This window comes from Erpetoichthys calabaricus, chromosome 1 (assembly GCF_900747795.2).
Source record: "Erpetoichthys calabaricus chromosome 1, fErpCal1.3, whole genome shotgun sequence".
Taxonomy (NCBI): domain Eukaryota; kingdom Metazoa; phylum Chordata; class Cladistia; order Polypteriformes; family Polypteridae; genus Erpetoichthys; species Erpetoichthys calabaricus.
The window spans coordinates 154,112,785-154,139,924 of NC_041394.2; the positions used below are offsets into that span (position 1 = coordinate 154,112,785).

The 27,140-nt window shown below is 36.4% G+C and overlaps 1 protein-coding gene across 1 annotated transcript in view; it reads right to left on the minus strand.

Annotated features, from left to right (window-relative positions):
* LOC114642057 (adiponectin receptor protein 2-like) overlaps window positions 1-27,140 on the minus strand; it is a 69,693-nt gene that overhangs the window by 14,399 nt on the left and 28,154 nt on the right. The window contains exons 3-6 of the mRNA XM_051920600.1: window positions 16,316-16,507; window positions 9,470-9,641; window positions 9,050-9,236; window positions 8,724-8,911 (exon numbers count right to left, since the gene is read on the minus strand). Coding sequence (XP_051776560.1) covers window positions 8,724-8,911; window positions 9,050-9,236; window positions 9,470-9,641; window positions 16,316-16,507 — 739 coding nt within the window. The remainder of the gene's footprint in view (window positions 1-8,723; window positions 8,912-9,049; window positions 9,237-9,469; window positions 9,642-16,315; window positions 16,508-27,140) is intronic.

Genomic DNA, 27,140 nt, shown 5'->3' on the forward strand with positions numbered 1-27,140 from the left:
AAATACATATTTTAACAAAATTTAAGGATTGCAAAAAAAAAAAAAAAAAAAAAAATCTTATTAAAAAAAAGACATTGCAATGAAAGCTTGTACACTATATACTAAACAACAAAAGTACACAACGAAAGTAACACTGTTATATGACAAGAGCAACACTTTTTTAATGTCATTTCTTATTTTTGCAGGAATGGTCAAAAATCTTTTTTAAAACTAATTATTAAAAGAGTACTCTAAATATTGTCAACTTAAATAGTTTAACAGTGTATATAGCTTTGTTTTATTAACAATTATACAGTTAATTAGGCACAGTTCTCATTCTCAAACCAGACTGAACACCTTCTGTTAATCACTCTGCAAAAATGGCTACCCTCATTCTATAATATGATCCACACAAAGCAGTCTCCATAGAGAATTAATAGTTCATTCGGTCAGTCCAAACAAAACTCTGCTTACATACTTTGTGATGCTACAGCACCTATACAGTGTGTTTGTGTGTGTGTTATGGGTAAAGCCCAAAAATTGGAGAAAAATTGGATAAACCTACCATTACCTGGGAAAACTTGCATTGTCCAAAAGACCTGGGTAATATTGGAAAATAATATGACTTTCCAACTTAATCCAATCTTATGGTTACCCAACCGCGGCTGGTTAAAGATGAATTTCAAGTAACGTAATCCATGGGTAGGTCGCAGTTTACCCGGATAAAGCACAGTTTTATTTGGAAAATATATTATATACACACTAAATTTCTCACATTTATGTAATATTTTAACATATCAAGACAAATTTGACCACTGAAAAAATATACTCTGTTAAGCCATAGGGAAAAGACACTGCATTAATCCTTTATACTTCAAAAGAAAAATATGGTTAATGCCAGTAACTATAAATGAATAAAGCAAATAATGATAAAATAGGTACTGGGAATAACAAACTTTAAATATGTAAGTCTGGAGGTATCATTTATTTAATACATAAAAAGTTATAACTTAAAAAAATATGTACCCACCATGGAACTCAAGAACAGAAATATCTACGCACATTATTATGTTTTGGATAAAAAAAATAAATAGCAACATAGTCACAATAATAATCTATGTTTTCTGTTCAGGAATTATGGAATAACTGCTTCTTAATTCCTCAATGGGTACAATTTTGAATACAGATTATGTACATCAGGACAACTAACAAAAATCCATTAATTTTCTTTTATCAATAATTTATCATTACAATATTCTGCAGATGACAAAAGCTGCAAATAAAAGTCACACTGCTGCCATCACTTTTGGAGCTAAAAGAAAAGGATACAAACTAAATACAATCAACATTTACAGTTCACCCTGGATTAGAACTATACAAGTAAAAATAAGAACATAAAAGCTAAAACAAGAACCAATTGCCATGAAAGTACAGCACATTTTTCCCCCAAAAGAAAGAATGCTAGGAAGACTATACTATACCATAAAAAATGTAAAAGGAGTAGTCCATTCTAGAGGTCTGTGCAGTACTGATTTTTTAAACCCATGCCCACCTGCTCCTACATACACTTGGCCTCATTCGTCCCACTCCCACCTGCAGAAATATAATACTTCCATAAAAGCAAAAAGTCATGTATGGTTGATAAGCCTGTTTAACATGATCTTTGTACAAGGAGAAGGCTGTAGGCTTCCCCCTCTTTGGCCCAATTGTCCTTTACACCTTTTTTGTGACGATTCTACGTCATCTTCCGATGGGACTTAAATTTTTTTTTTTTTTTTATGAGCACAAGTCCGCACATCTTTTTCAATCAATGGAACAAAAAAGAGCAGTGTTAAGCAACATGTCTTGTTAAAGCTTTGTAAGTGGGCTACTGCTTACCATTCTATATTGAAATAAAGAACAATCCATGTTAATAATTGCTATTCATTCCACAAAAATGTGGAACTGACATGGAAGGTTGGTGCTGCCTACGTACAAGTCACACATACAAGTTTTGCTTAAAACACGGGTGGGTAGATTCAGTCCTGGAGGGCCACAGTGGTTGCAGGTTTTTGTTCCAACCCAGCTGCTTAATTAAAAAACAATCCTTGTCAATTATTTAATTTCATGGCTTGCTAGTGCTTTAACTCTGCTATGTCAGGTCATTCTCATATCCTAGATTTTTTTTCCTTTCTAAGGATATCATCTAAATGATTAGAAGTCTAAAACAGACGAGTAATTCTCAGTACTTCGCTTTTTTTCTCTTCACTTTCCTTCCAGGTATTTAATTAAACCCAAAAGTGCATGATAAATACACACAGGTGTAAATGGAAACAAGCTAAATGGAGAAATGCTGGTTTCTTTTGTCGTTTACATGTTATTGCTAATAAGGAGCGATTAAAAACCAAGACTACAGCTGTTTAAGACTAAAAAGCAATAAGGGTTCAAAATCTTAACGAGCGAGACAACTAAAGTAAAGCAGAAGTGTTACTTGAGCAATAAGTGCTTCTTATTAAGCAGTTGGGTTGGAGCAAAAACCTGCAGCCACTGCGGCCCTCCAGGACTGAATCTGACCACCCCTGGCTTAAAACATATGTTTATCTAGTAGTTATATTACTGTTAGCTTAAACACTCTCCAGTTTCTCAGAGTTCTTTTTGTTTATGAATACAACCACACTGTAACCAAGCAAAGCACTGTGAACAAACTGCCATGTTCTTGTCTGCTTGCAAGCTCTGTGAAGAAAGTGATGGTTACTAACAGCTGTCCAGTGTATCTCACTGCACTGTTCGATTTAGTGCAATTGCATTAAATTGTGATTATTACAAATTAATTACAAAATCTCTTCTTGTTCCTGTGCCTTTGCAATCTTCTTAAATAAAAGCTATTCTTATATTGCATCATTGAACGGTTTCAGAAAAAGAGCACAGTTGTATGTTTTTGTTGCTGTGACCAATCGACAAATTGCTGCAACACTGAATTCAGCACTATATCTTGTCTCTACAGACTGTTTGAGTGACCTTGTAAGCTTGCTTTGTTGTCTATTATGTTTAAAATACTGAGAAAATCATTTAAAGAATGTGGCTTATACAGTTTAATCTGGTGTAGCCGCACAAAGCAGCCATTGTGTTTACTCCTTGGTCTCTAACAGTCAATTTTGAAAACTAAGTTTTCCAAACAGTAAATTGCAAATGTTTTTCACCCGTTTTAATCGTGCTTGCTTCAAATGGGGGGGGTCACCAAAAACCAAAAAAAAAGTCTTGACACAAGATTGTAGATTTATTCCAAATTGAAACTGATCTGAAAGAAGTGTCGCTGTATGTAGCACAACTGATTTCAGTGTAACGTTTCATTATATTGATTAGGAATTAACACTGAAAAGCAGATGCTTTCAATTCTGCTTTCTTTAACACTACAATCCCTGTAGCCTATGTAAAAGCTCATAATCCTGGGCCACCTTAAATTCCTTCGCACCTCTCCATCAGTGTCTTTTGTTTTACAAATTGTCAATCAGCACAAGCAGCCTGCTATCCCATCTCCCACCAACATTTTGCTCAACCCGAGCAAAATGTTTTCCCAACTCAAGTGTGTTTATTTGCCTGTGAGATGCCTGGAGTTGCATAGGGTAAATAATATATCGTTATTTGGAATACATACATTTCATGTGTGTTCCATGTCTACAATGATCTGTTTAAGTGTAGGATGAAAGGAAATGTGAGGCGGGAAATGCTGAACACATAACTTAAAGCAGAAACTTTTTCCATTTTATACTAATAATGACGTGAAGTGTATAATATGTGAAGACTTTAGTCCAAATATCAAACATGTGCGCTTTTATTCAGTATAACCAAAGTTTAAAACAAAAAAAAAAAAAATCATTCAATTTACATGTTGCTGTCAATCGACAGAAAGTTGATAATGTATTCTTGGATGGTGCAGAGCTAAGAACTGTTGCCTTATGGACAAAAGGTTCTGAGTTTGTTTTTTTTTTTGTTTTTTTTTTTTTAACTTTGATAATATTCTGGAATAAACGCGCACATGTTTATTTGATATTTAGACTAAAATCTTCACACATTATACACTTCACATCATTATTAGTATAAAATGGAAAAAGTTTATGCTTTAGGTATGTGTTCAGCATTTCTTGCCTCACATTTCCTTTCATCCTACACTTGAACAGATTGTTATAGACACGGAACACTCATGCAATGCATGTATTCTAAATAACGATATTTTATGTACCCTATGCAACTCCATGTACCTCACACGTAGATAAACACACTTGAACTAGGAGAACTTTTTAAGAACTGGGACACAACTGCTCAAGGACTATATCTGGACCAGACACTAAAAGCTTTGGCAGCAGCATGTAACAATGTGTTCCCATCTAAATCTTTCTTCAGCTTGCTATATATTAATATATTTAATGTGTTTACATACCAGTGTAATAGAACTTTCAGGCTGTGTTTATATTCACTTCTTTATCTTGCATTGCTGCTATTTATGATTTTATTAGGTACATACATACATACACACACACGTATACACATACACACATATACACACACATATACAGTGGGGCAAAAAAGTATTTAGTCAGCCAACAATTGTGCAAGTTCTCCCACTTAAAAAGATGAGAGAGGCCTGTAATTTTCATTATAGGTATACCTCAACTATGAGAGACAAAATGAGAAAAAAAAAATCCAGAAAATCACATTGTCTGATTTTTGAAGAATTTATTTGCAAATTATGGTGGAAAAAAAGTATTTGGTCAATAACAAAAGTTCATCTCAATACATGGCCCCATTCATTCTTTCCTTTACATGGATCAGTCGTCCTGGTCCCTTTGCAGAAAAACAGCCCAAAAGCATGATGTTTCCACCCCCATGCTTTACAGTAGGTATGGTGTTCTTTGGATGCAACTCAGCATTCTTTCTCCTCCAAACACGACGAGTAGAGTTTTTACCAAAAAGTTCTATTTTGGTTTCATCTGACCATATGACATTCTCCCAGTCCTCTTCTGGATCATCCAAATGCTCTCTAGCAAACTTCAGACAGGCCAGCACATGTACTGGCTTAAGCAGGGGGACACGTCTGGCACTGCAGGATTTGAGTCCCTGACGGCGTAGTGTGTTACTGATGGTAGCCTTTGTTACTTTGGTCCCAGCTCTCTGCAGGTCATTCACTAGGTCCCCCCGTGTGGTTCTGGGATTTTTGCTCACCGTTCTTGTGATCATTTTGACCCCACGGGGTGAGATCTTGCGTGGACCCCCAGATCGAGGGAGATTATCAGTGGTCTTGTATGTCTTCCATTTTCTAATAATTGCTCCCACAGTTGATTTCTTCACACCAAGCTGCTTACCTATTACAGATTCAGTCTTCCCAGCCTGGTGCAGGTCTACAATTTTGTTTCTGGTGTCCTTTGACAGCTCTTTGGTCTCGGCCATAGTGGAGTTTGGAGTGTGACTGTTGGAGGATGTGGACAGGTGTCTTTCATATTGATAACGAGTTCAAACAGGTGCCATTAATACAGGTAACGAGTGGAGGACAGAGGAGACTCTTACAGAAGAAGTTACAGGTCTGTGAGAGCCAGAAATCTTGCTTGTTTGTAGGTGACCAAATACTTATTTTCCACCATAATTTGCAAATAAATTCTTTAAAATCAGACAATGTGATTTTCTGGATTTTTTTCTCATTTTGTCTCTCATAGTTGAGGAATACCTATGATGAAAATTACAGGCCTCTCTCATCTTTTTAAGTGGGAGAACTTGCACAATTGGTGGCTGACTAAATACTTTTTTGCCCCACTGTACACATACAAAAAATATGTGTACTTACACATATTATATATATATATATATCCATCCATCCATCCATTTTCCAACCCGCTGAATGCGAACACAGGGTCACGGGGGTCTGCTGGAGCCAATCCCAGCCAACACAGGGCACAAGGCAGGAACCAATCCCGGGCAGGGTGCCAACCCACCGCAGGACACACACAAACACACCCACGTACCAAGCACACACTAGGGCCAATTCAGAATCGCCAATCCACGTAACCTGCATGTCTTTGGACTGTGGGAGGAAACCGGAGCGCCCGGAGGAAACCCACACAGACACGGGGAGAACATGCAAACTCCACGCAGGGAGGACCCGGGAAGCGAACCCAGGTCCCCAGGTCTCCCAACTGTGAGGCAGCAGCGCTACCCACTGCACCACTGTGCCACCCACATATATACATATATATACATATACGTACATATACACATATATATCCCTGTATATACATTTATACATATACACATATATACATATATAAAACTATAAAAACTGTTAATAAGCAACTCAAATATTATATACAATATATAAGCAGCTGCTTATACTATATATAGCATATAGTAAAGTATAATATTTATGGGTTTTTTTTTTTTTTAAAATGATTGGCATAATGTCGAGGAATGATTTTTTCATCCAAAGCAGAAAAAGATTTGGCTCCCCTATAATACAACAGGAGAGTTCCAAAAATGTATAGATGAACAGATTTTTTTTTTTTTTTTTTAAATATCCTAGAGATCTAATTACATTATATATCAATTACACTTTCTTTAACAAAACATTAATACAACTTTTTAAAGCATCATTCTTTGAACATAAGAATATAAGGTTAGCATGTGGCTATTCCTTGTGTGCCAGGTACATATACGTTTAATACAAAATAAATAAATGCATGAACAAAGAGACAAGAAAAACAGACACACAATAAGTTAAAATGCCTTAAATGAATGAGTGAAAAAATACTACAAACAGTAGGACATTTGACTTTGAATTATTTTTTAAGAAAAATGAACAACAACTGCAGAAACAAACAAAGATCTTTATAAACCAGACAAATGACAGAATTCAAAGTTATAAATGGACATTCATCTTGAAGGTATGATTACTTAAAACAGGAATTATTTTTTTCCTTTTGAAACCATTTCCAGTGCTGAAACATCATTTTTAAGTTTATTGTTTGAGCAATTTATCTTGATTAGACATAAGCCAGTCTGTGTCTGGCACCAACAACCCCATAAAATATGAATTTAGAATCTTGGAACAAAAGACTTTATATAAAAACATTCAAACAGTCATAAATTGGTAATCTAAAAAAGTAAATATTTGGCCAAATAGCACTGTAATAAAAAAAAATAAACTAAACATACCAGCTTTCAAGACCAAAGATCACACACACAAAAAAAAAGGAAAACTTAAGAAAAGTCTTAAGACAACCTGAGCTGCATGTAGGAGTTCATTCACCTGTGCAAAGTTGGCCCTAGCTCCAAACCGCTACACTGTCCTGGCTATAGAGGTCTCCAAAATGTTAATTTTCAGTTCTTAAAACTAACAACTGAAGTGATTTTCATTTAGATAAATATAACATTAAAAATAAGTTGCCAAAGCCCATAAAGTGTCCATAATTTTCATTACCCTAGCCATATACATGACACACCTTTGATATTTAGAATTTGAATGGAATGAGCATTAGAAAATATAGCTGCCATAAAGACTCTACTTCAGTTTTAGTCGTAGTAGTGGCATTACCACTTCAAGAGAGGCCCACCAAATCAACAAGCCAATTAAAACGGCAAGCTCAGTTATAGAGCACACTCTGGACACCTTGAAGGTAGCAGCAAAGTAAAGAATTAAAACAAAATGAGTGAATTTATATACAGTGCTGCGCAACCTCTCTCTGACACGCTAAACCTGAGAACTTTCAGCCAACAAATTCAGCAGAAACGTGTGAACACACACTACTGGGGCTTTTTTATACCAACAGCAATATGTCTGCATAATGCCTCACTGTAACAGCCAAGTCAGAACCTCACTTTTAAATTTTCTTGCTTTATAATCATTCCAGTGTCTTCAGACCAAAGTGTGTATGTTTTTTGTTTATTTATATAACTATTTATTTATTTATAGAGCTTCTGTACAAAAACAAATTTAACCCTGAGACACACACACAGTCCTTTCTATGTATCTAACTTCACACTGATGTTTAGTCAGTGCTGGCAACATCTGACATAGTTTGCATTAGGCATGTCTTGAATGAATCATGTATGCAATGCTAATATTATCTGACAATAATAATTGAGAACCAAACCCCAACATGCTGCCTCCCTAGCAACTCAACGAATAAGTACATTGCTATTTTGAAATATAATTTCAATGTCATGCAACTAAGGAAACTGTCTGCATGATATTACTTGCATAATCTTTCCTTAATAACAATCCTGCACTTGAATATTAAGCCATTATTCTCTCTCTTTTTTAAATTGGGAGATTTGTGTTCTGCCCAGTCTTCATGTGAATGTTATTTGTTGAAACAATGCAAGTTTTAACTTTTTGGTTTTACACATGTAGGGCAGCTACCTGGGTGAGTTTACTTACACAGTTTAAATTACTATTACTCACTACTCTTTTTATGTATTTAACTATTTGTATTGATTGATTATATGTAAAATTATAACTTTTTAATTTTAAAAAGAAAACAACTATCAAGTAGTAAACATTTACTGGACTGTGGAGGTGGATAACTCATTGTCCAAATCTGCAGGAATCTATTTTAAAGTACCAATGACAAATTGAAGTAGGAAAATACTTGAGTGCTAGCAAATGAAAATATTTATTGCAATGACAAATTCAATACTGTTTGCCCTTATTGTTCATATTAAAAAAAACAAAACAAAAAAAAAAAAAACAACAACAATAATAATTATGATAAACTCACCTGCTCTGACCCCTCGATACTGGGGTGTGGCAAAACGATCCCACTGAGAAACAGTGATGCAGGATATCCCCAATACACAGATCACCATTAGATAGATAAAGCAGGGCTGTGGGGAGCAGTAGAAGGAATAGTAGAGCCATGGAACAAAACTTCCCATTATAAGGAAAGCAATGCCAGAATAGTCCAACCTGAAAAATATAGACATGCATCATAACAGTTTATATGCAATATCTTAAGAAACCGTGATATATTTCTTAAGTAACCAGTATTCATTATTAAATGTTTAAAGAATTTCTATTATTTATAGCAAATTAGTATTTTCTTACTTTGAAAAAACACGGGAGACACCTTCTGAGTGACAGTATACTGTATGGAACAACCAAGAGAACGACAGGCAAAGAATTGCTCCCAGGAAAAACATGCCAATCACAACTTTCTCCTGGACTGGTGCCACAAAGGATATGTTAGGTCGGAACATGTAGAAAACCCCCAGACAGAGGAAGAAGAGACAACCTAAAATATTACAGTTACAAAAAAAAAAAAAAAAAAAAAAAAAAAAAAAAAAAAAAAGGACCATAAATTAAACATGCCAATATTGTCATATGTGTATCAAAAATGGACAACTGAGTAAGAGATGGTAATGCTCAACATTAATTAATGAACAGCAAAATTATTAAGCCACTTCAAAAATGAACTGTAGAGTCAAATAGTACACTTAACATTTTCTTCATAAAGATTACATTTACCTAATAAATGTGTCCAGATATTCCCAGTCTCTGTGTGAATTCTAAAAATACTTTTAAAACAAGCTCTGAATGAGGGCATTGGTGGTCTGTGACCATGGAGTAGATAGTCATTGTCTTTAAGCCAGTCAGGAAGTACATCATGAGGTATGACTCTCCATCTTCCTTCCCAAACCTACATTTTGAAAACAATAAAAAGAAAAATAAACTGACAAAAAACTTGAATTGCAGACCACATTTTCAATTGCACTTTTTATCCAGTTAAGATAACAAAAAACACCATTTACTAAAGTAGATAACAAATTTCTTCTCAATGAGCTAGATGGACAGATCAAACTTGTAAGTGACTTCTATAGGTCTGTAGTCGAATGTCCATTAGCAAAAAGAAAATCCTGAACAGACATCTGAAAATAATTCCAGGTATTTTAAAAAGAATTCAGAAATAGACTAATTCATTGTTTGGATGCTGACACTGGTACTGACACAGTGTGAACATAAAGCATTGTGGAATACACAAACAAATCACTTCATATGTCAGTAAAAAGGGGCAGTATAGAAGAGAAACGCTTGTTTTATACTCATGGATTCAATTCATTCACATACACAAACACACAGTTACACAAACATCTATTCATCAGTTTTGATATTCAACTTATACTGGGTAAGGCCGGGGGGGTTGATTGGCTGTTGGAGCAATAGGTTGGGCTTAATACTAGAACACCACCTGGATAGGGTGTGCCAGTCTGTCAAGATTTTGAGATAATAAGATATGATCTTCAGTTAAAAAGTAATCAACCATTCCACTGTCTGGAAGATCATCTACAAGTGAAGATTATTTCTAACAACTGCCATCTTGTCCAGGACAGGCCACACCAGCAAGTTCAGCCCAGGAGCAGAATGCCAGGTGCTGAAAGAAGTCTCCAAGAACCTTTAAATGTAATCACTGGACCTACAGGTAGCTCTTCCCACTGTTCAAATCAAAGTGCATGAGCCTAACATTTGACAGTGGTTATACTCAATTAGACCTACATGTGTGGTATGCTAAGAGAAAACCTTTACAACACAGACAAAAACATTGGCGCTCAACTAAAGTTTGCCCATCAGAATTTAGGGAATGACTAGGACTTCTGGAACAATGTGCTCTGGACAGGTGAGGCAAAGAGTTATTTGACCAAAGTACCAGAAGACACTTTTGGCAAAAAACATAGCATATGACCAGATGAATTTAATACCATTTTTAAAAACATGGAGGGGTTAAGTGTTACAGTTTGGGGCTGCTTTGCTGCATCAAGACCTGGGCATCTCACCATCATAAAATCCACTATGAATTACTCATTCTACCATTGTACCATAATATAAGACTGTCTGTCAGAACATTGAAGCTCAACTGAAAGTGAAACTTGCAACATGACAATGATCCTAAACATACAGTGGAACCTCGGTTCACGAACGTCTCGGAACACGTACAAATCAGTTTACGACCAAAAAGTTCGCCAAACTTTTGCATCTGTTCACGACCATACACTTGGTATAAGAACAAGCCACTTTCCCTTTCGGTTTGTACGTGTTCAGTCTCTCACTGTGCATTTCCTGTGCAGCAAGCAAGAGAGAGAGCGAGAGAGCGCCACACACACACGAGAGAGAGACACACACACAGGTGCACGAGAGAGACACACACACACAGGCACGCGAGAGAGAGAGACACACACACACAGGCGCGCGAGAGAGAGAGACACACACACACAGGCGCGCGAGAGAGAGAGACACACACACACAGGCGCGCGAGAGAGAGAGAGACACACACACAGGCGCGCGAGAGAGAGAGAGACACACACACAGGCGCGCGAGAGAGAGAGACACACACACAGGCGCGCGAGAGAGAGAGACACACACACACAGGCGCGTGAGAGAGAGAGACACACACACACACAGGCGCGTGAGAGAGAGAGACACACACACAGGCGCGCGAGAGAGAGAGACACACACACAGGCGCGCGAGAAAGAGAGGCACACACAGGCATGCGAGAGAGAGACAGACACACACACACGCGCGCGCGCACAGGCACACGCACAAGGTAGAGAAGGCAGTTAAAGAATGCACTGGGCTTGTTTTTGTATTCACTTCTGTTTACAGCAATCGATTCGTAGCGTGCATTGTTGCAATGTTACTTTTCTTGGTGGTTTATTAAATTACGGATTTTTTCAAATGTTCATTTTTTCCCTGCGCTTAAAACTCATTAAAAAAGTGTTTTTAATAGCGGTTGGTAGCGCTATAGCACAAACTATTGCAGTGTTAGTTTTCTCTGTTGTTCAAGGTGTTCTCAGTGTTATTCAATGTTTTTACATTTAGTTTACTATTACGCTGTGCATTCTATGGTTTAATTAACTATATTTATGCTTAAAAACTTAAAAAATATATATATATATATATATATATATATATATATTTACATACAGTTTGTATGGTCTGGAACGGATTAACTGCATTTACATACAATCCTATGGGGGAAATTGCTTCGGTTCATGACCAAATCGGGTTACGACCAGAGTTTTGGAACAAATTATGGTCGTGAACCGAGGTTCCACTGTACCAGTAACATCGACCAATGAATGGCTATAAAGAAAGAAAAGGAGGGTCCTGGAATGGCCAAATCAAAATCAGATCTGAATTCCATCGAGATGCTGCAGGGGGATTTGAAACTGGCTGTCCACATACAGTCATATGAAAAAGTTTGGGAATCCCTCTCAGCCTGCCTAATAATTTATTCTACTTTCAACAAAAAAGATAACAGTGGTATGTCTTTCATTTCCTAGGAACATCTGTGTACTGGGGTGTTTTCCGAACAAAGATTTTTAGTGAAGCAGTATTTAGTTGTATGAAATTAAATCAAATGTGAAAAACTGGCTGTGCAAAAATTTGGGTACCCTTGTAATTTTGCTGATTTGAATGCATATAACTGCTCAATACTGATTACTTGCAACACCAAATTGGTTAGATTAGCTTGTTAAGCCTTGAACTTCATAGACAGGTGTGTCCAATCATGAGAAAAGGTATTTAAGGTGGTTAATTGCAAGTCGTGCTTCCCTTTGACTCTTGTCTGAAGAGTGACAGCATGGGATCCTCAAAGCAACTCTCAAAAGATCTGAAAACAAAGATTATTCAGTATCATGGTTTAGGGGAAGGCTACAAAAAGCTATCTCAGAGGTTTAAACTGTCAGTTTCAACTGTAAGGAATGTAATCAGGAAATGGAAGGCCACAGGCACAGTTGCTTTTAAACCCAGGTCTGGCAGGCCAAGAAAAATACAGGAGCGGCATATACGCAGGATTGTGAGAAAGGTTACAGACAACCCACAGATCACCTCCAAAGACCTGCAAGAACATCTTGCTGCAGATGGTGTATCTCTACATCGTTCTACAATTCAACGCAATTTGCACAAACATCTGTATGGCAGGGTGATGAGAAAAAAGCCCTTTCTGCACTCATGCCACAAACAGAGTCACATATTGTATGCAAATGCTCATTTAGACAAGCCAGATTCATTTTGGAACAAAGTACTTTGGACTGATGAGACAAAAATTGTTATTTGGTCATAACAAAAAGCGCTTTGCATGGCGGAAGAACAACATTGCATTCCAAGAAAAAACACCTGCTACCTACTGTCAAATTTGGTGGAGGTTCCATCATGCTGTGGGGCTGTGTGGCTAGTTCAGGGACTGGGGCCCTCGTTAAAGTCGAGGGTTGGATGCATATTTTCTGTTAATCCAATAAACTTAATGTCACTGCTGAAATACTACTGTTTCCATATGGCATGTCATATATTAAAAGGAAGTTGCTACTTTGAAAGCTTAGCCAATGATAAACAAAAATCCAAAGAATTAAGAGGGGATCCCAAACTTTTTCATATGACTGTAAGACACCCCTTTAATATCACACACTAGGAAGAATTACACATGAAGGAGACAGAAAACCTTTTTCCCAGTAGATGTCAGAGACTGATGGACATTTATGGGAAATGTCTACATGAGGCTGTTTCTGCCAAAGTGGGCAATACCAGCTACTGGGGCTATGGATATTTCTACTCACTTTTTCCAAAGATGGAAAAGATACACATCTATTCATTTTCTTTGAATTACTGCAAAGTTACATTTTCAGTCCCATCGCCATTATATCAACTTTGCCCATGTCTTTTAAAAAAAGGGGCATATTTACTTTTTCACTTGCATAACAATGTGTATATTATATAGAATGCTGTAAAAAAAAGTATTTGCACCCTTCCTTTTTATATGATCTAAGTAAACACACAATTATTTTTAAATAATTACTTTCTTTATTCAAAGAACAATGCTGTCCAAATAGCCCATCACCCATTAATAAGTACTGTAATTACTCCCAAATTTCAATATTTATGGAATCTTTACCTGCAAGAACAACTAAAGGCTTCCTATAATTTAATGTGTCTTTAACATCATTGTTGAGGAATTTCAACCCAGTCTTCTTTATGAAACAGTTTTAATTCAGAAACGCAGGTAGGTTTGCGAGCATGTGTACTGCATGTATTGTTCAACACTGACTAGGCCACAAGTTCAAATTTTATTCTTTCAGAATCTTTCAGTTGTAGAATTGCTTTTGTGTTTTGGATTATTGTTCTACTACATAACCCAGTTACACTTTAGCTTCAGCTCACAGACAGGTGACTGGAAAATCTTAAGAATATTCTGGTAAAAGTGCAGATTTAATAGTTCTTTAATACTGGCAATTCCTCTAGATCTTGTAGCAGCAAAGCATGCCCACACCATCACACTACCATCATCATGTTTTATTATAGTTAGGATGATCTTATTGTCAAGCACTGAATTAGCTTTATGCAAGACATAGTAGGACCCTATGTTGTCCAAAGACTTCCACTATGTTGTCCAAAGACTTCCACTTTTGATTCATCTGTCCATAGAACATTATTCCAAAAGACCCAGGGATTTACCAGCTGTTTCTTTGCAAATACTGTTTCAAATATTTTCCATTTTTAAATAATGGCTCTCACTGCAGAGCGAAAGAGCCTTAGAATTGCTTTGTAACCCTTTCCTAAATGATTAAGTTTCAACAACTTTTTCCTTGTCTGTTCTGGCACTTCTTTTCGAAACAGCATAGTGTTCTTCTAAATACCTTGTGCAGACTACTTCACTCTCATGGTAAGGGTCAATAAAAGACTAGGTTTATGTTGAACAGGGCTGGCTACAATCAGGTCTGGCCATGTTCAGTCAGGTGATTCTACTTATCAATTAACTTTAGTTAGCTGTTTGAAAGAGTATTCACATAGGCAATATAGGTGCTGGACAACTTTATATATTAAGCAGCAAAATGTCACCATATGCTCATTGCTTACTGTGGTTAAACTTTATCTAATACTACATTTTGTCTGAAGCCATTCTATGTGATAAATATAAAATAATACAGGCATATCAGGATGGGGGCAAATTCATTTTTACAGCACTGTGTGTGTTATTTAACTTTCATTGCTGTCATCATAAAATAGTTCAACCGAATAGTAAATAAGGTTATTATGTTTAAAATAAACTTCTGTGCATCCATTTTAGCAATGTATTTTATCCTTTGCATGATTCAGTGTGCTGGGGCTACTATCGGCCTAATAAACACTAAATGGTTTGGGGCACACATCTCCAAACTCACTCATATCATGTTACTTTGCAGTCAACTACTCCCTGTATATAATTGGGATACAAGAGGTAACCAGAATACTTTTGTCAGAATAGGGAAAAAGTTAAACAAATAGAGTAATTGGATTTGGAGTCAAACCCAGATGCCTCGGACTGTGAGATGGTTGGGGTTAAAGTATTGGTCAATACAGCATAAAAAAAAAAAAACAACTGAGACTAAATTAGTCAAAATAATTGTAAAAATTGTCTTTCTTCATAAATCTACAAAGAAACTCCAAAAATCAATTAACTGCTCAACTGCCTAGGATGACACGACACTACAATAAATGGCTTAGAACAAACATGAAATTCAAAGCACTGCACAAAAGGTGCTTTATCGACAAAATAAACCATGCTGGGAATGGATTAACAAATGGAAAACAAAAGAATCCTAGCATAGAACACTTCTTACTTTGTTGCATGTACATTTCTCTCCATGAACTCTGGCTTCTTCTCTTCCTGCCACTGATCAAGCCCTTCTCTCTGTCTTCATTCCCAACTCTAGACTGTATGGCCAGAAGACCAAAATGGGCATTTAACCCCAAGGCAAATATAACGTTTAGAGTAACATTTAGTCTCTGAAGAACTCTGCATTGAGAGTTCCTCCAAAAATCCCAAAACTAATACAGGCCTTAAATGCCAAGATTCCATTACAACCGCCTAGATGACAGCTTTATTGATGCCAGAAACAGTCTGTGTAATTTCATCCCGTTTCTTTCAAGCTCACTCCTACTAAATTTAGTTAACTTTCAGATATTTATGATTCCTTGCAAACTTAGAAACTTCTGACATTACAATGGCAACCCATATTTCTAAATGGACACTGTTACTGCTCTGCAGTGTATCCTGACGCCTGCAATACCATCCTTGACTACTCGTCCCATCAAAAACACAAAACTGTTTTTCTTCCAAGAAATTTATACTTATGCACCTCTCTGTGCTAAACTGATGCAAACACACACAAGAAAAATTAAAAACCTGCACATTTCTCTTAATTTCTCGAGCAGTATAGTATGCAGATATGATTTACATAAGTTTTACAATAATTTACATTTCTATAGTACAGCATCCACAGATAAGAGCTGAACCAGAAAATGTGAAGAACCACAAAATTCATTATTAAATTACTACCCACCTTATGTACAAATTCCTCCATCTTCTCCATAGCATGATGCGCTTGAAGAAGTGGTGCGATTCCCATGAATCCCTCATCAGGAACAGCATCTTCTTCTTCTTCTTCTTCCTCCTCCTCCTCCTCCTCCTCTTCTTCTTCCTCCTCCTCCTCCTCCTCCATCAATTCCACTTCAGACAACTGGTCCTGTTCATCCTTAAAGAAATACATATATAATATGTACTTGGTAAGGAATAAAAATAATCTTACATTTATTTAATTTTAAGTCAATGGAAAGATCAGAAAATTTCAGTCTGTAACTCATCCAGTCACAGCACAGAGTTAAAGCTGTTTTACACTGCAAATAATATTTTAAAATGCTAAGATATAGGAAATGTGACAGTAATTATAATTTAAGACTAAAACACTGGCTTTGAAACTAGAGACTGTGGTATTCTTTGACACAGACTTAAGAATGTATGACCATTTAGAAACAAACTCTCTTGCGTAGTTTGTTTCTTAATGGATGGGTAGGTCATCAAATTGTTTACATTATATACTATACTCTGATGATGTACTCTTTAACTCCAGTCACCATTTACGGCCAAAGACACTTAATACAAAGGACTTGAACTTTAGTTTGAAAGAATCTATACCAAAATTTTCTTTTTGTCATGAAGTCAACATTTATCCATCACATTTTTAAACTAATTCCTGCTTTTTCCATCTTGTAAGTATTGGAAAGTGAGTTTCCTACATTGCAGGATACAGAAAAGTGAATTTGTTCAATTTCATCTAGCAAAACTGACACGATAGGTTTTTTAAATAATCCTATTATCATTTTACAGTTAATTTAAAACACCTTTGCAAGCATTAGAAAGATAACTGCAATGCTGAACCATTTTACATAACATTCTCAAACCTAGCCTCACTGAAGGCTAGAGACTACCCAATTAACATCAGATGCAGAGAAGGGACCTGTCCTTCACAGTTTGCCAGTTCATCATTAGGTTCAGTCACACATACATCCACACAGGATCAATTTACAAACACAAAGGAACCTAACATGCATATCTTTGTATGTTCAAGGAAAACTACAACCACACAAATTCCATCTTCCAATTGTTTACACTGGGGTCCTACTGATTTAGAGTAGTGGTATTCAACCAGTGGACTGTGGTCTTGGTATTTCATGATGGCTATGCATGAATGTGGTAAATGTAAAAGGGTCATAGGAATATCAGTAATGAAAAATAATAACATTATATAAATTAGGGATGTCAAAAGAACCAATACTATGGAACCAACTCGATACGACAAGAATGACAAGAACAGTAACTGTGAAAAAAAGTTAGTACTGTTTCAGCAGTACGGAGACAGTCTGTACTGCACTGATGAGTGACTACAAGTGGACATATTACTTCAGATGGCACAATAATACATGATAAAAGCGTGAGTAAAATCTAGAAATAAAAATGTCTCACAGTGCTATAGCACCAAAAAAAAAAGCTTAGCACCAAGACAAAAAGCTTAAATCCTGTTGTGTCAAACAGGAAAGAATAAAAAAAATGTGTGGGAATGAGCACTGACAGAACCACAGCAACGGTGCTACACCACAACTGGGGCATTACACATGTGAGAGCTGTTGGTGTGCTTGTGATCTCTGTTCGCTGTAGTTTACACAGCAAAGCTCTAGCTGCTAAATAAATACATTAGAATGTCCCAAAGTGCCTTGAGTGAGGTAGCTAAAATAGTCATTTTCCAACCCGCTATATCCTATCACAGGGTCACGGGTTCTGCTGGAGCCAATCCCGGGCAACAAAAAGCACAAGGCAATAAAATACCGGGTAGGGCACCAGCCCACCGCAGCGTGCGTGCACACACGCACACACACACTAGGGACAATTTTAGGATCACCAATGCACCTTACCTGCATGTCTTTGGACTGTGGGAGGAAACCAGAGCACCCGGAGGAAACCCACGCAGACACGGGAAGAACATGCAAGCTCCAGACAGGGAGGACCCGGGAAGCAAACCCAGATCTCCTTACTGCGAGGCAGCAGCACTACCACTTCACCACCATGCCGTCCTTAGTTAAAATATTCAACTTAATAAATACTTTACCCTCTAGAGCCCGTGTCTCAAACACGTCGCTCGCAAGCTATCAGTAGCTCGCAACCCCATTCCAAGTAGCTCGCCAAAGGGTTAATGAATCCTACATAAATTTGAAAACTTGATTAGTCAAATCAGGGGTGGGCGATCTTTCCAAAAAATCATATCACGATCCACAAACTGAATTGCAATCTATCTTTACAATGCGGCATACACTTAAGAGAATATCCAGATTCAAACTCATCAAGACCTAAGTAACACTTTATCAAACAAAGTTGAATTCAATTGTTCTCTCGTTCGCTAGCTAAGCGGAGTTAAGGAACATGCCCCGAAGCTGGTGAGTGAGTGAGGAAGAGCCCTCTCCTCGGCACACTGCTTTTTTTCTCAGATTCACACAAATAAAATCGGTACCACAAGTGAAATATGATACATAGAGAAATGAGAAAAGTCATAAAATCAACCGGAATGTTCAAGCAAATTATAGGGGAAAAAAAAAAATCTAAATGCATTAAATACTGTAGTTCTCTCATATATATTATATAGTAGTAAACCTTTAAAACAATGTGCAGTTAAAGTCTCAACAGCATTCTCAGCATTTCTGGACCTTAGTAGAGCCAGATAACTATAAGAATCTTTACCAAGCAGCTCTAAAAATGTCTGCTTTGTTTGGGTATAAATACCTCATGAGTCTGCCTTTTCTGACATGAGAGTCATGAAATCAAAGTTCAGAACATGACTTACAGATGAACAATTAAATGACTCCATAAGAGTGAACCTAAGTGGCTACATTCAACCATACACCTCTCTTGTTGACTCCATGCAGTGCTAGTCATCTGACTAACTAAAAAACGCATCACACATGCAACTGGACATGTGAATACTCTTGTGAAATGAAACAGTGACATGTAACAAAATGACAAATGAATAAGTAATATCTGTGTTATTTGTAATTGCATTGTTTTGTTTTGACAGCATTCATGTTTTAATTCAATAGTGTGAGATACACTAGAAAATGTATACAGACATACAAAATGCACTTGCAGGTGAACCAAATATTTTTTGTGATGTTTTAATGCAAAATGTGAGTTGTGGACACCAACATTTTGTAAATGTTCAGGCAAAACAAGTTCTTTCAGTTTGTTTGGGTTGAAATAAGCTAGGAGAATAAACGTCAGAAATCATGAGTAGCTCTCGGCCATTTTCATTTTGTAAAAGTAGGTTGCAGATCCCTGCTCTAGAGTCATGATTATTCTGAACAGTAAGTAAATAGATAAAGTGATGATGTTCACCTTCCTATGCACACCAAGGTATGATGTCTTTCTTGGGTCAAGATGTTTTTCCTGTTATTTGCACTGCATGTATGGCAGGGCAATGTATCAAATTTTAGATTCAATTTGATGTTAAAGAAAAATCAATATGCAAAAATGAATATTGCGATGTTCAGCAGATTTGTTTCATTCACCACAACTTCTTAACGTTAAATAAAATCTGCAAAATATCCAACACTACTTCTAAGTATATTTAAGTTGATTTTGCCATTGTTTCTTGGTGGTGGAGTGTGTGTGAGAGAAAAAAAAAAACAAAAAACTCAGGGTCAGAAGAAGAAGAAGAGCATAGCACAAGTAGGGTTAACTGCTGATTGCTAAATGGCTTGGTCTTACCAGATGAGAATGAATGCTGTACAACATCTAAAAGATAAAAAATGTTTTATTACATCTGAAGAGGCCATCCAGGGTCCTGAGGTGCCCGCCAGCCTCCCTGGTTATACAGGTGCCTGCAAAGCAAAGTTCCACAAAATGTTCACTTTTCCATTGCATATTGTATGAGCAGACAAGTAGTTGGTGGAAGGAGATAACAGCAGCAGTGACTTACAACATTGCCAAGCTTTGGCTACTTAACAAATACTTATATTTTGTCAGTGGTCAGATAACTATAACCACTATTCACATCACACCACAAGAAAGACATCTACACAACATAAGCTCCTTTGTCCATTTCACATGCTCACCACTCTCTGCTGAATAAAAATAGTTTAAGCCTTTTACAGTTTGTATGTGTGTGAATTATTGAATGTTCTTTTATCGGTTATGAAGTATATTGCGTTACCAGATATTTATTTATCATTTAGAGTTGTGTTTTTTTAGCAACTAAATTGAGGTTACCAGTTACAATAAGGGAAGATAGCATATTCATTTTGCATTAACATTTAGAAATAAAATGTATCCTGGCAACCTTTGAATATGTTCACTTCTGTGAGCAGAAGTTAGCAATAAAATATCACTAAATAAAAATCTGTGTGCTTTAACACTAGATTTACCAGAGCCTACGAAAAAACTCATAGCTCCGTACCACCTTAAATCGCTTCACACCTCTCCATCAACGTCTTTTGTCCTGTAAATGTGTCAGTAAGCAGCCTACTATCACATCCCCCCATCCACCGCAGTTTTCTCAGCTCAAGTCTGTTTACCTGCATGTCAGTTGCTTAGAGTTGTATAGAGTGAGAAGTCAAGCAAAATGACACCTTTTATAAATACTATATCGTTATTTGGAACACATGCATTTCATGTTTATGTAAACACATCGTTAAAACAGAAACGTTTTTCATGTTTTAGTAATAATTGACAGAAGTTATGTGACAACTTAGATAACTTCGGGGACAATGTTATGTTTTAGTTAATATGATATGGTCTGATTCTACGGATTTGTCTACTTGTGGAAAGAACTCAAAGAATTTTTTTTAATAACAGTCCTCTTCTTGGATCCCAGTACAGTACAGATTTTCTTATTTGGAATCCTTGGATTAAAAATTTTATGAACCACTGCCTTAGAGAAATAAGAAGTTAAGAAGCTGCTCAGAATACTGGATGCAAAACAAAAGATATCCATCCTCAAACACAGTACTTACTTTGCTGGTGAATGATATACATTTTAAACAGATGGCTACAAGCAAAAAATAAAATGTTTAGGTAAATACATAATTTGGAATTAATAAAATTACTGTAAATCATAAAACATTATATAAAAACTTGCTAATTTCTGTGTGCGTGTCTCCTGTCCCTCCAAGCAATCTGTCCCTCCAAGCAAATTGTAGATTGGATAATGCCAGATTGACCAGAGGAACTGCCGGGTAAGGTAATTGCAATAAGGAAAATGATGTTTTCACAGCAGGTAATGGGGGTCCATATACCATTGCTGATTGCTATAAAGTAGACTAGAGGCAAGCAAACAGCTTTGAATCTGCGATTGAGAGAGGGAGCCCCAGGCCCAGGCAAGTGATGCTCAGACATACGAGGATACAGAAAAAAGGTGTATAAGGAATGCTGAAGGTACATATAAGGCAAGAGATATCAAATATTTAATTTATTTAATTACCTGTCTTTGACAAAAAATGTAGCTAGCAATGTATAATATAGATGTGCTGTATTACATTATGCAAATACTGTGGTAATTATCAAGAACTACCGCGTCTCACGGTCAAATGACAGTTACTGCCACGACAGCTCCATATGCCATGACTCGTTCATCTCCATCTCCATTTATGACCTGCAGCGGGGTTTCGACTATATTCAGTTACACTTGTCGTACAATTACAGGAAAAAAAAAAGAGGTAATCAAGCAGTATGAGGGAAGGAAAAAAGTTAATGCAATCACGTAACTAAATTATTCATGAAGCTGTTAAAATGTTTTAGCACCCATGCGAGCATCAGTAATAATGAAACAAAACAGTAAAATAAAAAAAATCTACATAATGTGATAAGGATGATGACAAAAAGGATATAATACAAACAATAAGACTTAAAGGAATTTATTATACAGTACTATACATTGAGTGATGTTTGAATACTTACACTGGTCCATCTTACATCCAAATCAACTTTCAACCAGTAAGTCGGAACCGAACGTTGGCATAAGTCGAAGAATACCTGTACTAGGTTTTAGACTGTATAGAACACAAGTGTATTCGGTACACATCTACATGATGCTGATCTTCAGTCTTTAAAGGTGCTTTGAGAAAATACTAACAAACATCAAATATGGCATTTTGGGTTAAAAAAATTAAAAAATTAGGTCCATATTGCAATGCCCAAGTTGCATAAGAAAGCAATAACTATTTTTTTTTTATCAAAATTTAAATCATTATGAGAAGCACATTAGAATGACTTATCTTGTGGATATTTTCTCTCATTTAAATTGACTCCATCAAATTAAATCTTACAGTTTTAGAAGTCCAAAGTAAAACATAAGCCACAATCAAGAAACTGGATGTGTGTGACACAATGACATATTCGACATGTTTTAAAATGTTACATTTTTTTTAACAAATGAACAAATGATTTATCAGCTTCCATTATTTAAATGACTATGTAGCATCTTCAAAGTTTGAGAACCCAATTGCATAACTATTTTCTGGCTCTAGATGTTCAGTTCATCTAGACTGATTTTTTTTTTTTTCCAAATCCATGTTAAGAAGGCCTCACAAATCTGAGCTCAAAAGAGCAACATTTTCAGCTACATGTTACTCAGAGTATTTTATATATTGGATTAAAGAGTGTAATTGTTGATGCACTTTCTTACACCATACCATTGTGAAACTGATTTTCTGTCTTGGTGGAAACTCAAGACTAAATGCAGGACGAGTATAATGTAGAGCCAGACCTCCACCTTTAACTCTCCTGCCTACAGCCAAACATTCAGTATTTGGCATCTGTTCATCTGCACCAGCTATTCATTAATTTATTTTTCTTTGGAAAATCTGCATGAATGTATTATAATCATGTTAATGCCAACTCATGTTTAGGACTGTTCTGATGATTACTGTGATTATTTTTGGTTCCTAGTGTCATTTTAATTTTACTGGCACAAAAATATGCTGCCCAAACACATTTCTTAAATTGTCCACAAGACAAATGTGAAGTTTGTAAGATACAATAATAAAGACTTACAAGGTTTGCATAATGATTTCCTACATGCTTATGGCCTGCATATGCATATTTTCTCAGGTTATCTAAGTTGATTACTACAGAGAAATTCTCTGCTTATTTCAGAATAGTCATGATGGTCTGGTCTTTGGAGAGGAAGCAGACATTTTATGGTTTGTCATGAGAGCCCATATTGAGCTGTAAATGTTTAGGAATCTCCGATTTAGGGAATAATTTTCATTTTACTTAATAGGATATGCTCTATAATATATAAATCCATAAATATTTAAGAGAGATACCATTTGATTTTTATAGTTCTAACTGAGTCGCTGACAACATTTTGCAGTAAAAGCTGGCTTGACAAGTGCATAGCCAAAGCTTTTAAAATATGCAGGAAGCCTGGAAGCAAGTGGCCAGTCCTAACTTGCCAGCTAACTTTGCATACTGTACAAAGAAAACCTTTACCTTTCTGTAACAATTATATAGTGCAGTAACATGCCCATGGCTTTTCACTCTGGAAGCCTGATGCATTAACTAAATGATAAAAATCCCAGAGTCTATGTTGCTACAAACTAGAGTAATTAACAAACCCCACAGCTTTAAGTCCCCAATTAAGTTTATTTAATGCCTGTTAATTCTGTTTGTTTCTCCAACAAACATGCTGGTTAATGGGACTGGTGATACTAAATTGACCCCTGCTGTGTGTGTTCACACTGCAATGGGCTGGCAACCTGTCCAAAGATTATTCCCACCTTGCACCCGGTTTTTGCTGGGTTAGACTCCAGCTTCCCCATAACCCTACTCTGAATTTAGTGGGTTTATAAAATGGATGGATGGTAGATTTATGAATGGTAGTCTTTAGACAATTCTGCAGTCCTGTTTCCATGCAAAAGTGCCTGTAAATTGCAATATAAAATGGAAAGATGTAATGTTACACTTATTAAATCCATTATTAAAGGTTCCACAGACAAAACTATTAGATTTGAATATATCCAAAAAATATAAGTCTACACCATTTTGTTCTTGTGAAGATATAAACATCTTATCAATGGTCAAGCCATCTAATGAAATCTTTAAATCAATTTTTTGACCATCTTGTCTCTACACTCACTGAAATCCTTCAACAAGGTTTGTACTTTATCTTCCCAGAGGATGAGACGTGAATTTCTTTGCATCTACAGTAACATTTTTCCCCCAAGGACAAACACAGGTATCTTATTTTATTGAGTATTCATTAAGCTTTTATCTAACAATAGTGCATAATCAGTTAATTCAAAAAAAGCACTAGGAGTATGACTTTACTACATGTAAGACAAATACATTTTTACAAAAACACTTTAATTTCTGGTAGTGTTTGTTTAAACAAGTTATAACTTGAAAGATCAGCCAAGGTGTTTCTGGTTTTAAGAGGTCAATTTTGGCTACATCAATTTCAAACAAAGCAACATATCAGCAGATATAGGTAGTAACGAGTTACAATTACTCCGTTACATTTACTTACACTAACTTTTTAAAAAAATTGTACTTCTAAGAGTAGTTTTACTGCACCATAATTTTTACTTTTACTTGAGTACATTTGTGAAGAAGAAATGCTACTCTTATTCTGCTACATTGGGCAACACTCGAATCGTTACTTTTTTCCATTAGATATGCTATATTTTTGCCAGAGAGAAGCCGCCAGTGGATCTACTGCATGACTGTTTCACCAATCAGATGTAGCAACAATAATCACAAGACTCCGTTTCACCAATCATACATAGCAACAATAATCACATGGCTCCGTTTCACAAATCAGACGTAGCCATGCAGTCATATGACCACTCCTCACAGACAGCGGACAGGGAAAGAAAGAATATAAGTGGAACCTCGATTTGCGAGCATAATTCGTTCTGGAAACATGCTCGCAATCCAAAGCACTCGTATATCAAAGCGAATTTCCCCATAAGAAATAATGGAAACTCAGATGACTCGTTCCACAACTCAAAACTATTCGTATAAAAATGATTAATACAAAATATAAAGTAAAAATACATAAAACAAATTAACCTGCACTTTACCTTTGAAAAGAATCATGGCTGGTGTGAGTGACTTACTAAACTCTTGTGGGATTTCACCCAACAGGACGACACGCGTAAGAGTGTCCCGAAGCAACCACAGCACCCAAGCAAATCTGAAAAGATCACGGTCATACTATAAGCACCTGCCGTTGATGGGTGATACAAGGAACATTATAAATGTGCAGGGCACTGTATTACTTGGCCACTAACCTGGGCATGACCCTGCCTGACTGTTGTGTCTGTGTATAGGAGAGTGGCAGATCCCGCTACAATAAATAACCGCCCTGTTCCTGTTTCAAGCTGAATAAAGATGGTGTTGCTAAAGTATTGAGACTCAGCTTTGTGTTTTGGGGTGCAAGACGGGGACTCACACATCACAGCACACACACGTGGTCACAATGCTGTAGTAAACAGTATACGCTCGTACGGATGTTCCCACAGCGAGAGAGAGAAGAGCCATCAGCTCAGTTGTGATCACGTGATGCTCGGCAGACAAAGCGTGCATGGACTACTCGTATTGCAAGACCTCGCTCATTTATCAAGTCAAAATTTATTAAAAATTTTAGCTCTTCTTGCAAAACACTTGCAAACCAAGTTACTTGCAAGTTTCCACTTGTACATGAAAAATGAGAGCCAACTCCTGCTGAAGCTTAACCATCACTTCACTGAGTGAAGAACAAGCACGTTTTAACCATACATGCACAGACACAGACAGTCAAGGTAAAGTGAGACTTCTTGTACGTGCACAACCTGCCTTGTTCTAATGTTATTTTCTATCAGCTGTGCCATTGGAGGGCAAGTGAATATGCAGTATTATACTGTCAGTGTACAGTATATCTTGTCTCTGTAAGTAGTTTGTACTGTTCAAACATACATGTTACCTACTGTAGGTATTGGCTTCAAAAGCTTTGTTGTGAAAAACTGAGATTTGGAACTGTGTGTTATTTGTGCATCTTTATTTTGTAAGGATGTTATTTATTTTTACTCATTTTTTATTTTATTATTTGGAAATAGCAGAATTTGCACATTATTTTATATTTTTAAGTCATTTATTATGATCAAACAGTTACTCACTACTTGAGTAGTCTTTTCACCAAATACTTTTTTACTCTTGCTTGAGTAATTTTTTGGATGACTACTTTTTACTTCTACTTGAGCAATATTATTTTGAAGTAACGCTACTCTTACTTGAATACAATTTTTGGCTACTCTACCCACCTCTGCATATCAGTAGTAGTACTAGCAACATTGACACTAACCTCACTTCATTGCGTTAACTTAAATAGCAAGAAGACAGCAAAACAAGAGGACAAAAACCTGAGCCATTAAATAACACCTCGACAAACCTGTTTTTACTCCTCAAGCAGCTTCATAGGTTTACATGTTTTCACAATACAGACAATTTTTATTAAGACATACGCTTTCTCCGACCATTTAAATTAAGTGTATATTTCCACATTAAAGAGATAGTTTCCACTTATTTACATCTACATGCACAGTACATACGTGTGCATAAACAGAGTGACACAGGATTGATAGGAGAGAGGAACTGGGGAAATTCATGCACAAAAGGTACAGTACTGTGCAAAAGTTTTAGGCAGGTGTGAAAAAATGCTGTAAACAAAGAATGCTTTCAAAAATGGAAGTGTTAATCATTTATTTTCATCAATCAACAAAATGCAGTGAATGAACAAAAGAGAAATCTAAATCAAATCAATATTTGGTGTGACCACCCTTTGCCTTCAAAACAGCATCAATTCT